The sequence below is a fragment of the Triplophysa dalaica genome, chromosome 7 (genome assembly GCF_015846415.1).
Source record: "Triplophysa dalaica isolate WHDGS20190420 chromosome 7, ASM1584641v1, whole genome shotgun sequence".
Classification (NCBI taxonomy): domain Eukaryota; kingdom Metazoa; phylum Chordata; class Actinopteri; order Cypriniformes; family Nemacheilidae; genus Triplophysa; species Triplophysa dalaica.
In genome coordinates this window covers 7,407,991-7,425,663 of record NC_079548.1, presented here as the reverse complement: position 1 = coordinate 7,425,663, position 17,673 = coordinate 7,407,991, and the positions used below count along the sequence as shown (strand labels likewise).

The window sequence follows — 17,673 nt, the reverse complement described above, 5'->3', positions numbered from 1 at the left end:
TATTACGTATAACTTTGTTTTCGGTTGAAACTTTCGATTTAACAAAAATATTGATGCTAATTTTAGCCATTTCATTTTTCCTTTCCTTTCATTTTCATTTTTTTTATTGCATGTGTTTACAACGACATTCACATTTGGATATCTAGTGTGAGGTGGAATACATTGATATGTCGTATGAAATGTTTATTTTTTTAACCTTAAATAACATTTTAACATATGTAATGTTCGTTTTGTGAAATATGTGGTTATTATTTTTCTATAACCTTTGTTTGTGCTGTTTTTTATAAATCTTGAAAAATTATGTGAAGATAATCTCTCACTCACTCTCTCTCTCTCTCTCTCTCTCTCTCTCAGACACACACACACACACACACACACACACACACACACACACACACAACAATATGCCTCCCTAAGGTTCTACAAGCAAAGCTTTGTTCCTTCCCCGCCCCTGTATTTTCCAGAGAGGAAGCGCAGGAACACACATTTGCTGTACTTTGTTAAACATGCAGACTACATATCATTATGTTATACTATTGGTTATAGGCATATGGCCTCCTTTGAAATTTGTATTGTAAAATAATAATACCACCATTTATTGTCATAGCGATTAGATACCCCTTAACCTATGAAATAATTATAAAAGACTTTAACAATATACTAACCAGGAAGGCAACAATATATCACTATAATGTTTAAAATATCTCCGAGGACAAGAACCCATATTTAACTCTCTATATTGCATGTTTTACCTTTAATTTAGTGGACGATTACTGTCAATCTAAATATATTACGTTAAAAGTAGAATAAAAGATAACACGAGAATGATATATTAAATGAATACCGCTTTTGCTATTTAAATGTAATAGTTTACTTGTGTTTAGACTAAAATATCGAATTTTGGTGTTACATAGCCTCCCCTCAATGAGTGTTACAGGTTTTATATCCCTCCGTTTGGCATTTCTTTGTGTGAGAAAGGGAGAGAAAAGCTGAGAGAAAGAGTGCAGGGGAGAGTTAATAGGAGTTTTGTGTGTATATGTGTGTTTGGGTATGTCCGCACAACAGAGTTAGGAAGTCTCGGGCCGTAAACAGGAAGGCGAAACTCTGGTCGCGAGCATAAGTCGAGGGCTACCGTTTCATTTTTCATCGACTTCCTTTTTAATGATACGAGTGGGGAGGGCTCCAGCCTACAAATGAAAACGCACGCATTCCTTTAAAAGCTCACTTACAAGGACAACCCTTTATTAAACCACAATAGAGGTCAAACGATATCGTACAGTACATAACTGGAGCATACAATACTGGTGTAGAATAATGCAACGAGAGGAATTGTCGTATCTCTTGTGTGTTTATATGTGTTATGAGTCACTAAGGCGACTGGGCATTAATTCTAGGTGTGTTTGTACGTCAGGGAAATATTTGCAGGGTGTGTGCGATACGTTTTGACACAAGAGGATCAAAGACTGGGCTACAGTCTCTGAATGTGGATTTAATGGTTGGCCCAAAATACGACCAAAAATGTACGACCATTTGCTATTGCTACTGATATCTAATTTTATTCGTAGGTTACATGATCAATACTTGGGTTGAGAAAAAAGTATTTTGTGTTGTATTTAAATTAAAAAAAAATCTAATATAAAATTTTTTTTGCGATATATCTGGAGACTCTTCCAAGTAGACACAGCATTTCAAACGTTTAAATAGCAATTTTAAAGCTAATGATTTTTGCATATTGATAGGCGCAATCTGCTAGCATATCTCATCCATAATGCATAGGGACGGGATCATCCAGGGGTCAACAGACTGGCACTACTGCTAAGGCGCAAGCGCGAAACAATACCGCGAGTGCTTCAAGCAAAATTAGCTGATTGTGCACAAATCTTCATAGAGAATATTTTGCAGAATTTTTATCCAGTGTTTGGAAAATTAAGACAACTAACGAAAAGTTCAAGAATGTTTGCATTTCGACATTTTATACATAGAAAAGAGAGGGGAGTAAATGGCATAAAGAAAAGGGGACGAATTGTGCAAATGACACGAGTCCTGATAATTGACGTAATATGAATAACTATTTATTTTGTATATATCATAAAAATATGGCAAAAGTCAGGCAAAATATATCCGAACAGGGATGCAGATTATATATGATTATTCGTATTACGAATGTTTGGTAACATATTTGAAACCCTGATAAGATAATACGTTTTAGATAATAAGTTTTATTATAAGTTTTATAATAAGATTTGACATCAATTTTTGTTATTTACCGTAAAGGTTGAATAAAATGTTATTTCATGTGGAAAAAAAGAGAAAGGATTTAAGTTACCACTATTGCTATAGGCCTACTAATGTATATAAATCATAAATACTGTATTTATAAATATGGAACATACTTAAACTTCAACAAGATAGAAGTAGATACTTATGAGCAATTTTATTTGATGCAATTACTCTAGCTACAGTAGATTATTGCACAAATAATAATCTTTATCTGAGCTCAAATCCATATTTTGATACATATTGAAATTGAAATCAATTATCTTTTTATTATATTTTTATGAAATTTAAAGTCGGCATACCAACTACTTGTAACACTTGATGAAATCACTATGTTAAATCGGAAACCTTTGTGAGACACATTGTATTTTATATTATATTTTTGATTGATTATTGATTTAATTCGTCTTCTAATTTGTAGGTCATGAATTGAAAACGTTTGCCTAAAAGTAAAATGTACAAATTCTCTGCATGAGTTCAGTCAGATGTAACTCTCTTCCGTCGCCAGCAGAGCCCGCTTTAGACCAAGATCATGATAACTGAAGAAGCCGGGTTCTGCTTCTGCTAATTAGAAGTGCCGAGAAATAAAACTTCCAATATTTTCTTACCATACGATATTGTCTAAATCACACCAATTTAATATAAATTCATTATTTCGTAGTCTGTATGTAATTTATTGCGAGTAGAATTTTGTCCGTAGTAATTTAAGTAATTTACTGTCAGATTAATTTAACGCTATAGTTGTAATTTAGGAAGCATAAACAGTTAGGTACAAAAAATGGTACAAAATTTCATTAACTGGAGTGAGTAAAGGTAAACTTTAGTCTCGTTAGAGTGACGCGAGATCTGGCGAGGTCATAAAGTTGAAGGGTCAAAAGTTTACATAGTGCGTGACATGGCCGCTGGCTGTCGACTCGCTGCGCTTGACCAATCGCTAGATGTCAATGGCAACCTGGTAGAAGAAAGGAGGGGGAGAAACACGAGAGGGAGCACCCACGGGGGAGTGAGCAGGTTCAGTATGTCTCTTTTGAAAAGATGATAGAATGATAGGAAGAGCAAAGCTGCAGAGAGCAACCTTGTAACAAAGCGTCAATGAATAGAGCAGAAAAAATACGTATTATTTTTAAGTTTTTTAAATCTGAAAAAGGCCCAATGTCTTGCAGTGTGTTCACTAATCTCAAACTAAACCATAGATAACGATGCGTTTTTGCTAAATGTCGTTTACAATATTGCGTTTAGGTCCTCTGAAACATGTTCATGCATTTCCAGTGTGTTGTGTTTTAGACAAACAAAATGTAAAATATATGTTTAATTTGTGTGTGTATTAATAATGTGAGGTGAGAATTATACTCACACATCAAAACTGTATTTAATATATTTTTCATCATTACCATGCTTATTATTATTATTATTATTACTCATATATTAGTAAGAATTATGTTTACTTAGCATACATTTTTGCTGTTGTTGTGTAGCTATTTAAGTTACTTTTTATTAGCAAAAAAAGAAACGCACGGTTGTTCACGTCTCAAGAAAGGGAGAAAATTTGGCTGAAAATTTTCAAAACTTTTATAAATTAATTTCATTTTTTTTATATGATATAGCCCCTAAATATTTTGGTTGTTTTTGTTGATCACATTGGCTGCGTTAGAAACGGAAGACCACCCGTGGTATTTTGTTTACGTGTTTAAAATGTAGACAAGTTGTTGTTCCTACCCACAACCAGAATCAACAAAAGATTTGCATAAGACTCCCATTTCCTGTTCTCAGAGAAACAGTAGTGCGACCACATTAGTCCAACACTGCAATTTAAAATTACTAATACAAAAACAGTACATTCAGTGGTAGTATTATTATTATAAAAACATTTTACATGGAAAAGAGAACCAAAGTCATATCAGTTCTAATTTAATATTTAAAAGACCCTGAAGAATAGATTTTTAGATTTATGTTGTGTCTGTATGAAAATTGTAATATTGATTTTAAAGGCATGTTTGGAATATGTTAGCGGTTGATTAAAGAGCAGAGAATCTAGATAATTAAAAATTTGGTTTTGAATATTTTAATAATTTCTTGGTATAAACATTTGTTCTAATGGTAGTGCGTTCGAATGATGTAATGCTTAATGATTCAGTATTCTGAAAAACAACATGCGTAAGTGGTGAATAATTATATTAGAAAACTCGTCCCCTTTAGAGTTCAGATAGAGTTCACTGAATTAATTTCCATTCCATTCTAACATATGCCGTTGCTGGGCAGTGTTGTGCTCTGAATTATAATTTTTTGGGGGGACTCGAAGGCGTTTCACATGGCGCATTTTGTCTTATTTTTATCTATTTTATTATTATTTATTGAGGTCACAATTTAAAAACATATTAATGTCAATTACGTTTTATTTTGGTAAAGTGGGCAAGTTAGTAATTATTGGTTCACTTTGGAAATATTCTACTGTGTAATTTCGTTTAAATCATTTATTTTAATTTTCGTTTATTTTGTTCAAATAATGTGGATTAGGTTTACATTTTCGATTCCTTTTTTTAGCCAAGGAGCAAAGTGGATTTGTACCACATTGCGATTTATAATATTTAGTTACAAATAAAAACATATGAAACGGCCTGATAAATTGTACAGATATGTTGCTGTATGTTTAGCTAGTTAAAATGTCTAAAAGAAGTCGTTTTTACTTGACTGGATTGTTAGAAACACGTTGAACCTTTAGTGTTCTGAATACAACTAGTGAAATAAAGAATTGCTCTATGGTTGAACTGATTTGTGTGTTTCGAAAGGCATCTGAATGACCCCCTTTCTCCAACCATTTTTCTTCAAAGTAATGACCTGGGCACAATTCAATATGAGGGAGCAAACTGCATACATTACTATAGAACTTGCGAGTGGGAGAGACCCAGAGAAGGGGTGAACCGGAGGTCAGCGCGTCTAACAAATATTAAAATGTACTGGGACTCGTGACACGCCTAGCTGTTTAACAAAGACTGCCAAAGTGCGAGATTAATAAGAAAACTTGAGAGTCCACAACAAAATGCCTTATAGCGCCCAACGGTATTGTAGAGCTCGCAGCGGCGTGAAGCTAACGTGCATTTTATTTTACGATGTTTAAGAACAGAGAAGGCAGCGTTGTGTGGGGGAAAACCCCTTTTTGTTAACATCAAGAAACGGAAAACACTGCCCGATGGCTCCTGCTATCGCAAAAACTGAATTGCAGTTTTATCGTTTATTGGCGTAGTATCGTATTGGTTTTCCTCTTTCCTCTTTTCGATTGAGCTCCTTTGTTTCTTGAAGATTGCCTTGGATTGTTTTAATGTCCGCTTGTCTGTTATCGCTGGACGCTTTTGAAGAGAAACTCGAGGGACCCACGGAAATGAGAGGGAGTTTAGCACACAAAGGTATCACGGCGAGGTCACGGGCTAAACCTGTGGCTTTGAAAAAGGGAAAAGGGAGGGGGGTTCAGACGGTCGCAGAACGGTTGAAACGGAAAGAAAGGCTTTGGAGTGGCGACAACCCGGTACAAACACCGCGTACGGCGAGAGAGAAGGAGATATGTGTGGGAGAACACCGAGAGGCGAGATGCTACGCTCAGAGTCGAAAAAAGTAAGTAAAGAACTGAGCGCTTCATTTACATATTGTCGCGCTCTTTTCGGCAGGTGCTTTGCCTGGGCGGACCACGTGCTTGCTTACACTGTGAAGAGAGTAAACGGGTCCCCCCTCCTTTCATAACGGAGTTATGACTTTGAATTCGAGCCCCACGGAGTTCCACTGTTACGTCTGTGGGTTTTATATGGTGAATATTTACCTTGGCTATAGTCTCTAAACTGCGGCTTTGAATGCTTGTCGGTGTACACATTAACCCCATTATGAGGCAGATGGCTCGAGGTCCCTATGGCTTTTACAAGGAGATGGCTCACGGGGGTGAAGGCGAGGTCGGGGACTTCAGGGGGTGAAAGGGTTAGAGTGGACACCAAGGCTGAACTTTCTCCCTTGCTGATACAACGGCTTTGCGTTGCTTAAAAATAAAATGAGACCTATATTTTGTGTGTAGTGAAAGTTTAGTTCACTAGAGTTAAATATAAATATTGGCCGATATATTTTAAGATGGGCGTTATTTTTAAATGGCAGGAGCTTGGCACGATGAATACTTGTAAGCAATTAAAATGAAATGAAAGAAAAAGAGCCAGCCAAAGCGAAAAACATCTGAAAATGGTAAAAAGGCCCATTTAAAAATGGCTAGAGCTTTGACTGCCTAACGCTAGGGGTGCTACACATTTCTTTGATAAACGTCTACACATTTATTAGTGAATGGAATATTTTCCTTTGTTTAGGAATATTTCGATTCTATAACACTTTGCAATGAGTTGCTTTTGAACAAAAATATTTTAACATTTATTTTTAACCAAGGAGACATCGGCAGTGGGCCATTTATGTAGAAGACGCAAAACAACGAGTGATTTGAGACTAGACAAAGACTTTGGGGTTACATGTCTCTTTGTCTCTATTTACGACTAATTGACAAAATCTAGCCACAGTGTATTTAAGGTCGATGAGTATTAGTTAAGTGGTTATATTAATTTAAACGAAAATAAGTTGTAATTTTGTTATTTTCTATGTAAAACGTGTTTAGTCTATACTTGACAGATGCAGGGTTTAATTTAAAAAGTATGATAATTACAATAATAAAACAAAGCACACATTTTTATGTTCTTAAATCTTTTTACAAAGAAAATCATTTCCATGTAAATTTAACATTTTTGAAATGCCTCCGAGTTTTAGCATATTTTCTGTGCCGGTAAATAATGGCGGCAATATAATATTACTATTTATTGTGTGATGACGCATGCTCCTTTTTTATTTTTGGCAATGTTATGTGATAGCAAACTCAATAAATACAATAGCAACATGATTGGATCTATTAATAATTGCTGGTTATTTATTCTATGTTTATTTTCTCCTTTTCGTATTGTGGTATTTAAAAGCAAATAATTATAAAATGTATGTGTTAGACATTTTGATTTAAAAATTGTACGTTTTTTCCTAATTTTATGTTAAACAAATAACATATTGGATATGTTGAAATAATCCAAATCAGCTAGAGTATTTTTTACATCAAGTATATTGGCTGTTGCATCGAAATATTAATCCGTTAATCCAGTCTTTAATTTAATTCTTTCCCACCAACGCACTATTATGTATTTCATTAAAAACCTTACCTTTTCTGCACATCTAAAAAAAACCTTTTCGGTGCCTTCCTAAAACAAAGAGGAACTCAGTGGAACGAATGAGGTGATCTTTATATCAGAACGTTTTGTAAAATGATGGACGGGGTGTTTGGTGTGAAGAAACCTTGTTTAAAGGGTCATAAAATGCTTGCTTTGTGTCGTGGGGTTAAAAGAACTATTGGTATTATCCTATATGCATATTTTATTGTTTTATACCCTCTCACCTCGCGATTCATTCGCCGTTTGACTGGTGTTTGCGGGCAGCAAACAGAGCTGACCTGCCATAAAACCCGCATGTTTTATTTGAGGGGTTGCTTCGGCTTTCTTTGACCTTTCTGGAGATCTGTCTCGCTCACATTTACTTTCTAGCCTGGATGTGTAAGGATTCTGCTATACGGACTTGTTTTAAAATTCACTTTAAATTTCGGTCAAGCCAATTGCATGTTTTCATTGCTTTTCTCTATTTTACTTTTCTATCTTTACATTATTTGGATTAAATTGATACATTGCACATTGAAGAGGCAAGCTGTGTTTGTCAGTATTAGTATGCTGTGTTCTTTATGTTTCACGAAAACATTGAACATTGGGCTCTTTGGGCTGTGTGTCCTTGCTATCCAGGGAAGAAACGTACAAGGAAATTTTCGTTGTTTACAACAAATCATTAGCAAAGTTTATAAAGGCAGGAAGAATCCATTAAGTGTCGAGACGGATTGCTGATATCCTTGGAGGCAGACTGTTCCAGGTGCAACAACTTGACACTGAGAAGACGCTGTCAAGGTGAGCAACCTCTCTCAATACCTGTCAAGAGGATACCTGTCATCTATATATACCCTGTAGATCCGGATTTGTGTAAACAGACGCACAGTCACAAATTCGTATCTAGGGGAGTATGTAGTTGATATATAGGCTACATTTCAACTTCAACGGGCGAAGAAAATGGCAGTTTGTTGTTCCTTTTGGTTGCTAATGATCAGGGATATTACGAAGTTTTGGTAATGCAATATCCCCGAAAGAACGGTATTTTAAAGTTTTTCTTTGAACTGCTAATCATTTTTTCTGCATATTGTGGCGTAGATTGAATGGAGACGGTAATGACACAGGTGATCATCTAACGAATTTAAAACGAAATGCAGAATTTGTACACATATAAACTCTCTACTCTAAATCATCTGAATGCTAAAGGTAAAAATGCTACCTTCAGTAAAAACCTGCAATATTTGTTGCTGTTAAGAGACAATTGTGCTTATGAATTACTATTCAAGGTGTGTAGATTTGGCGTGCACGATAAACGCTCTGTTTGGAGGGGAATGACTGCAGACTTCGTTTAAATGCAGAGGTTCTCCTTTGTGATTTAGGGGGCTTTGTAACCTGAATTAGTTGATGAATTTTCTATCGATCCTAAATAAACCCAGATTAATCTCTGACACGCTGCTCACGCAACGACCGTTCTCTCACCGTTATTAGCGAATGCGTTTAAAAGCTTGGCTGAGACGAGCTCCTTGCATCACTTTCCCCTGGTACCGCTTTTCATGAGCACCAGCCAAAAAATAGGAGTATTTCAGTTAACCAAATATGAACAGTTTGTTGAGCAAGGGCAGTCATGTTCTCGATGTGCTGATAAACTGAGGAGAACTGGGGGCGTGACTTTCCAAATGCTTGCTTACATTTGGTAGATTCCAGCATGTTTTTTCTGCACGTCTGCTTTCGTTTGTTATTGTTTTGATTCTCTCACCGTCTCAAGCGCATACCAATGTATGAGAAAGTATGGAATATTGGACTATTCCGAATTGTGATTTGATGAGCGTGGTCCAAACTGGCTAATCCCATTTCCTTATCCGGGAATCGCGAAGACCGCTTGGACTCTCATTGGCTAACGATGTCACATGGACTCTTAACTTTGTTCACTTGACAGAAAGTAGGAGGGTTCTACGAAACAGGAAAACGACTAAAGGGATACATATAAATTTTAGTATATTTTGTGTGCAATTCAAAGAAATTAATGGCCATGAGTTCCTATTTGATCAACTCCAACTATGTGGACCCAAAATTTCCACCCTGCGAGGAATACTCCCAGAGCGACTACCTACCCAGTCACTCTCCGGACTATTACAGCGCCCAGAGGCAAGACCCCTCGTTTCAGCATGAGTCGATCTACCACCAGCGGTCGGTCTGCGCCGACCCACCCTATTCGTCGTGCTTGGGTCCGGGACAGCCGGCCGGAGCGATCTCACCGCGAGGTCACGTACTACCCACAGCCGCACTCTCGACCCCTCTCCCAGAACCAAGCCACCACTGCGACTCGGTGACTCCAAGCCCTCCGCCTGCCTGTGGTCAAACTCCCACTAGCCAAAACACTACCTCGGACATCTCAAGAAAAGATCCCGTGGTATACCCCTGGATGAAAAAAGTCCACGTAAACATCGGTAAGTTCCGCTAAACTTCTAATACTATCGCGTATCTGTGCGCAGACAGCTCACCTACTTTAAAAATCCTAATGTCCGGCGGTTACGTTAAATCTATTGCTCTCCTTATGAAGTTGCCCTTGGTAGAGATTTATGGTCGTCTGTTTGCAGGGCAATATAATTACATCCCCCATAAATTTTTATTGCACTCCTTCTTAAAGCTCTTTCGGCGTCTATGCAACTTTCTCTTACTAATTTCTTTCTGCGAAGGGTTTATGAGTCCTCGTGTAATCCATGAGTTAAATTTTATGTTTTGGTAATTTGATTTTAAGTGGTTGGATGGATTAATGTGTACTTTAATCCTGCCACTGCACTATTGTTAGCGACAATGTTTTATGGCAGCTAAAATGTATATATTTATGAGAACGATAATACAACATTAATGGTAATCCAAACAGTCAGACTCTTTTATGAACCCACACAATTATTCTGCAAAGTGGAGCATGTTCTTAAAGAACTGCCACGGAGAGCGGTGAAAAAGGGTCAACGCGGCGTTTGAAAGTCACATAACATAAACCGCCCGAGTAGAGTTAATTCTGTTCCCTCACCCTGCTATTGTTAAATGTGATGTTATTCTAATTTCTAATGTGAAAGGGAAATATCTCTGGTGTTTTGTCATACGGTGTCATTATTTATTTTCCAAGCTAACAGCTAAAAAACATTACAAGATTTTTTTCAAAAAATAATTATTACCATTATACTTTCTATTTGTTAGCATTTCATATGTTTGCGTAATTTAATCTTTGAATATTGTTTAGTCTAGCTTGCTTCATGATTTTTTAATTATATTGGTATCTCAAAGAATGTGTCTCTGCGTGTGTGTGTTAATGGACTAGCGTGACTTATCTGTGTGTGTGTGTGTGTCTTTGAGTGTGTGCGTGTGTTAGACTTATTGTAACGTGTCGCTCTCTGTATCCCAACAGTAAACCCGAACTATTCAGGGGGTGAACCCAAGCGCTCACGCACAGCCTACACGCGACAGCAAGTCCTGGAGCTGGAGAAAGAGTTCCATTATAATCGCTATCTGACCCGCAGACGGAGGGTGGAGATTGCCCATACACTATGCCTATCCGAACGGCAGATTAAGATTTGGTTTCAGAACCGGCGTATGAAGTGGAAGAAGGACCATAAGCTTCCTAACACGAAAATACGCAGCAACTCTGCCAGCACGAATGTAAGCGGCGGCCCGACACTGGGCAGCAGTCAGAACCGATCTAGCGGACCCCCACCAAGTCTATAGCCTTGCTCTGTGACCCAAAACACGCACAGTTTTAAAATCTCAGTTTCTGGAGCAGACCGTGGATGTCGCCGCGTTATGTCTCCATACTCTCCCCAATGAACTCTCTTTAATTGCAGGGATGAATTGAGAAGAAGTTATGGGGAAAAGGTGAAAGAAAATGTTCATCTTTTAAATACTAAACTGGGTGCAGACTCGAACTCAAATGCTACTGTAGATGGGCTGCCCTCCCAGTCTGGTTCCCATTTTTACCCCTTACGCCTCTCCTGCTCACTCGACCCTTTTATTAAAACAGAAGGCGGCAGATAGTTTTGGTGAAGATGGATCCGCGGTTCATCTTTAATCACGCCAAACTCGGCCCCATTTGTCATGTTTACTCTGTGGTACAAAGGATGAACCGTAGGCCTGCCCATTACCTAGACATCTAGCGTTGTGCTTAATAAATGAGTCGCTCTGTTTTGTCAAGAAGCATTTTCTAATTCCCTTTATTCCCTTGGATTCAACATAACTAGCCCAATGTTTTTTAAACTGATATGAAGTTTTGTATTTTGTACCCATTACATTATCCTGCGTTTACTGTTTGCATTTCGAATGCAAACCTTATGGGACTGTAAGAGTTATTGTGTGTGTGGTCCATTTGTCGCTCATTAAAAATACAGGGACTCGTTTCACTCGCAACGTTTCAAATGTCTGCCTATTTAGCTCATTTCATTTTTAGTGCAGTAAATGAAATGGTTAGCTGTTATTCAAATTAAATATAATATAAAAGCTGAATAAAGCTGGATGGCTTGAAATGCATAACCAAAATCGGTACAACGCAAAGCATATTATTGAGAGCACTGCTAAGTACTATTTGAATTACCTCAGTTGTATTTTTGTCTAGTTTTATGAAGTAATAATTTTAAATTCGTTTGACTTTATAGCAAATATCTGCAATAAGTAAACAGCATTTGTTTGTAAGTTGAAATGTAATTTAAGAGTGGCCAGGGTTGTATAGAGAAAAAGTGCGTATATTGCATGAGTGCATACAATATATTTTTGTTTATTTTTATGGTGTCAATATCGTCTTCCTTTGTTTTATTGTCTATAGATATGCACACATACCATAATTCGCTTTCTTTTTCTGTTCGTCTTTTTCTGTTTTCTCCTTGTCTCTTATGTGCTATGTTGAGTAATATTATTTTTTTACATTCCAAATATCAGTTTTCTTACTGATGAATTGTAAATTTGCCCCTCTTAAATGTTTGTACGTATCTTCTTTCTGCTTAAACCCTTCACTGTTTACATTTGTTACATGTAAATAGCTCTAGAAATTTAATAAATGGCAGAAAAGTATAAGATTTCTCGTGTGTCATGTCTTTTTGTGGATTCTTGAGTCAAATATGTCTTAAAATGCACATTCTATATTATTTGATACCATCGTCCATTTTATAAAAAACGAAATTTAATTTTACTTGGCATCGCGTATTTTCGTTAGGCTTCTAACACTCGCCTGTCCTGAAAATCACTGCATATCTGTCTGGTGATTTATATCGCTGCATTGCGAGTAATCCTGGTACATTACGCCTTGTAATCTTATTCTAAATCACAAAACCCTTGCTTTCTGTCTCACCTCTCCTTAATTTAACGGTGCACAAACCCGTTGTTCACCGACGCCGTGGATGCGCCTCAATATGGATCCTTGTTAGAAAAAAAGCAGAAGTTAAATAGTTTCTCGGCCCGTGGGCTTTTAATGCTTTAATGAGTGTAATTCTTGCACAACAGTTTCGCGAGTGTTTGCCAGCGCAAGCTGTGTGTTTTTTATATTACAAAGGAGCGGGTCGGTGCCATAGCTCAAACCCTGACAACCAAATAGATAATCAAGAAGACAAATGGCTTCTTTTGGAAGGCGCAGCCCTTGTATTAATTTTCATTTTCTTTTCTCAGAGCAGGTATTGAAAATATAGAGCCGAAGAAAATAACATTCCGTTTGCTGGCGTTGAACTTTACACAAAAGTATGGCCTTAAATTGGTCTGCTACATTCCGTGGCACCAAGAAGATTTTCTATTACTTGCTAGTTGATATCAGAGGGGCCTTTTCACCACACAGCCTGCTCGAGTCATTTGTCTGTTCGCTCCCTTCATTTATGAAATGCTCTCTGGATGTAATGTCAAACAGTTCCAAAGGCAAAACTGCGAGTCATTGAAATTATATCAAGTTAGAACTCGAATTAAAACAGAAAAATGCATAAAGTCAGCCGCAGTTTATTTGGAGACAACATTATGTAAGAAACTAGCATTTGCGTAAATTTAACAAGGCTAAATAAACTTTTACTTTTAACCATAACCGTTTGGTGTCCTTTGTGTTTTTGTTTCGAACCTTAATCTTAGAAATAAATGTGACATTCAGAGCATTTATCTCCCCTTGAAAGGCACTCTAAAACATTATTTGCGTGTGGCATCTGTAGGCACCTTGGAATTCTATTATTGCTTGACTTATGTCTCAGAAAAAAGAGTTCTGTGCAACGGTGGTTTGAATAGGAGTGAACAGATTTCTTTTGAGGGCCTCAAAAGTTCACCGCCATTATTTGCAGACATGGACCTTAAGAAAAATGTGAGAATTATACAGAAAAATCATTAATCACCGCTTCTCTTTAAACAAGTCTTTCTCCTATTGTCATTCGGCAGCACAACTGCTCGGACCTTCTGCTAGCAGGGGAGAGAGATCTTGAAGGGCCCTTGAAGACGTTCCCCCTCCTTCTTCTACCATCTTCTATTCACCAAGTCATGCCACAAGAAAACTTTTTTTTGGTGAGGGATGTCCCATGACGGAGAATCCTCTTGAAATGTTAACGCAAGTGAGAATGTTAGCTGGGCGAGTGATGGCAGCGTTTAAGGTACAGTACTTTTGTTTCATTTGGAGCACTTTTATTGCTTCGAGTTTTATTGGTTTATGGCCTTGTTCTCGCAGTTGGGTAGCAGAGGTACATTTGTTGTGGTGTGCCACAGGATGGGTTTTATGGCTGCTTTGACAGAAGGCTGGCTTTTGGATGCCGGCTGTTGTGTGTTTGTGATTCTTGACGTGCGCATAGTTTGAGTAGTAACATGCTACCGGAGTATCAACTCTAAGTTAATAATGTAAATGTTGGGGTTGAAATGGCATGGTAAACGGCAAGAAATAGTGCTAGATGTGTATCAGGGTCTGTTGTCAGTTTGTAGGCGACAGAACGCGCATGTGTGCGTCTTGCATCAACATTGTGAATATGCATGAGTTGCACGAGCCATACACGCATGTAAGCGATATCTGTTATGTCTAAAACAGCTCCGCTGCAAATACGACACACTTTTAGGAAAATGCAAATATGACACCCGTTTCGTAACATTTTGGCGTATTTATTGCTGTTAAAATTATTTTGTTTTGTTTACAAATCATCGTGTGTGTGTGCTGCTCACTTAAAAAGTTTTATTCTATCCAAGTGCTTTAGCGATGCACAGGTGCAAAACGCCCGGTCTCGAGAATAAATTATTTGATGCTCTGTTGGTCAGACGTGGAAAGTACAGAAGAGAATGTCTCGCGATCAACTATTTGCCTAAAACAAACGACTTGTGGCAAATTGTTTCAATTTCGTGTTGTGTGCTTAGATGAGCACGAATGCTCTGATATAGGCTCACCGCCATTTAACCCCTGTAAATCAATCTCTTGTGCGTGTTGGAGAAAAGGCCAGTGGTTCTGGTTTACGGTTTTGGCCTCTCTCTGCGGACCTGTGTGGCATGAAGCGTAGCAAAAGAAAAAAAACGATAACAGTATAGCAGCCAATACTGAGGGAAGTTGAGGGATGACAGAAAAAAATCGATTCTAGGAGAAGGCAGGCAGAATAGCAGGAATGGGTTCAACTGGAGGCCACGTTTTTCTGACCGATTAGGTCTGTTGCGAAGGTTCAGACTGACCCTTCTGAAACCCTTGACCCGCCGCGGACAGGACAGCGCTAGGCGTTACATGGTCAACAAAGCCCTAGGGCGAGTTTGTCATAACAGCGCGGCCGGGGCACTGTAACCCGAGGGCACCATGCTATCTTTTTCCTCAGACAGTCTAGTAAACCATCGGGGCCCTTAAAACAACAGCACTCCTGGCCTTGCAAAGACCCATTCCAAAACATCTCTCCCTTCTATTGGTTTGAAGCACTTGGGAAAGACCGAGAAGTCATCGCACGTGTTAAAACGTGCAGAATACACACGAGATTACATTACGATTTCCTTAATACGTATCCCAGTAGCTTTAGCACTGCTAGGGAGGCCAAGAGTGCCTTCCGCTCCAGAAATATGACGGCTATTTTGTGTGACATCGCCTCTCATTGTATCACATAAGCCCCCTCCTTTTCTCTCTCTCTCTCTCTCTCCTTGTTCTAGTCTCCTCTCCCTCCTCTAAACCCTTCAAGATTTGTTGGAAAGCGCAGCCGCTTGGCCTTGTATCGCAGATGTGATGGTGTGGTGCCTGTTTTAGCTCACGCCGCTAATTGCGAAACAAATAGCCCTCACGTATTGCTGAATTATTATTGTGAAAAGCCACGGAGCGCAGGTCAGCACAGCACAGTCACCGAGATATATGGTCCGCGCGCGCCAGCTTTGTGGGCCTGGGCTGAGAGCCCTTGTGTGTGTGTAGGTGTGTGTGTGTGTGTGTGTGTGTGTGTGTGTGTGTGTGTGTGTGTGTGTATCAAGGCAAAGTACGATTACAAGTATGCTACAGTTGTTAACATTGTCAGCAAAACGCCACCCCTTCATTTTCTACTCCATAACTAATCTACGATTACATCAATATTACTGTAATATTGCTGAGTTCTATACACACGGCGCACTAAAACTATTTGGCAGATATATTTATTTTCTTGTTTTAAAAATGCAGATCAACGTGTGCATTTATTTCCTTTACCGTCCGTATATCGGGGCCTTCTTCATTCGATATTAATATATAACTAACTGAATGGTTGCAGAGATACAGATTCGTTTATATCCTGAGATAGTGAAGAATAATGAGTGAGCTCACTTATGAGGAATATTCTGCTTCTTTATTTCGTATTCTTGGCATCTGATAACGTGACTTCTTATTTTAATATGGAACTAACAGATCGCGGACGCAGTGTGCAGCGATCACATATTATACATACCTAACAACAATGACTTTTACTGAAACAATACAATACAATGCAATACAATACAATGCGTTTAAAATAAATATTTTAAAGTCATATTTGGCTTAGTCCTTTTTTTTAAAACGAATCTGACATAGAAACTGAACATGTTCACCGCAAAATCAGCTGTGGTATCTTCCTATTAAAGAATATACTTTTTTAAAGCCACTGAGCGCTCTTCAGCATTTGACAGATTTACAGTCCCCAATAAAAGAGTGTATACTGAGCGCCGTAAATCAATCTCAGCCGCTCTGTATAAACCTAGCCTTTAGCCAAACCGTGCTGTTTACTTAAGCGCCTTTAAAGATCTGTTATATTCATTGACTGTTTAGAAAATACACACTATTACTACCAATAGTAATAATAATAATAATTATAATAAAAATATTTTCTTTGTTACTCGGTGCTTCTGTTTTCGCATTGTTTTCATGATACACAATTAAAATGATAATAAATGTACCACGAAATTCTGCTTTTTTTTTAAATGTAATTTTATAAAGAAAATGTATTTATAAAAGATTTTATAAAAGGTTTGCATTTTTTAATTGATTTTTTAACTTGGCCACTAATTGAAACGTAAAAAATGTATCTCACAAAATGTACGTATGACTATATAACCTTTATAAATTGTATGAATTATTTGTTTACATTTTATTTATTATGTCATTTTTGTTATTTGAGTTGTATTACTAGTCCAAATTTGTCGTAATTATAATGAAATGGCATGTACTTTTAATATAACTTTTTTATAAACCATGATACATATTTCACCTTTGTATTAAAAAAACATTGCACATTTGCAGCTGTTATCTAGTCTGGAATCTCACAATTTCCTTTCAGTCCAACAAGGAAAGGACCACAGCGCCACATAAATGTTTTAAATCTTGACATAGGCAGCAGTGTTTATTTTCCATTTGTGAAATATTGCTTAAATGTATACCAACAGTTTTATTGCATGCAAAATAAAAATACATGTAATCAATCACTTAGGCTACAAGAAAATGCAAAAGTGCAACCTAATCTATGGACAACAGCCCATCTTTATTGCGTTTGCCTTCTTTGAAAAATATATCATCGAATTAAAGACTTAAATTCCTCATACAGAGATGTTAACTACACTTTAAATCTGCATTTTATTCGTTCCTTCGAGCTATTTTGACTGCTAGAGAAAAGGTGGTGCAGACTCTTTCCTAGACTTCTTCTAAGCACACAGCAAGTGAGGCTATTGTTTGACCTTCAAAGTCTCTGTATTTCTCCTTTTCTTTTGACTCGGCCCCAGGTCTATTGTTTCCGTTTTGCTTCAG

The 17,673-nt window shown here is 37.6% G+C and overlaps 2 protein-coding genes across 3 annotated transcripts in view; both read left to right on the top strand.

Annotated features, from left to right (window-relative positions):
- The window catches only part of hoxb3a (homeobox B3a), a 49,277-nt gene that overhangs the window by 12,782 nt on the left and 18,822 nt on the right, over window positions 1-17,673 (top strand). Inside the window, exons 1-2 of one of the 2 annotated variants that reach the window (XM_056752948.1) lie at window positions 5,404-5,883; window positions 13,872-14,080. The gene's annotated coding sequence lies outside the window, so the exon portion shown is untranslated. Of the gene's footprint in view, window positions 1-5,403; window positions 5,884-13,871; window positions 14,081-17,673 lie in introns of those variants that run through there. The other variant, XM_056752945.1, reaches the window with a different exon arrangement.
- Window positions 8,930-12,526, top strand: hoxb4a (homeobox B4a). The gene is made up of 2 exons (XM_056752954.1): window positions 8,930-9,928; window positions 10,891-12,526. The coding sequence occupies exons 1-2, from the start codon at window positions 9,505-9,507 to the stop codon at window positions 11,205-11,207; spliced, it is 741 nt and encodes a 246-aa protein (XP_056608932.1). The 5' UTR covers window positions 8,930-9,504; the 3' UTR covers window positions 11,208-12,526.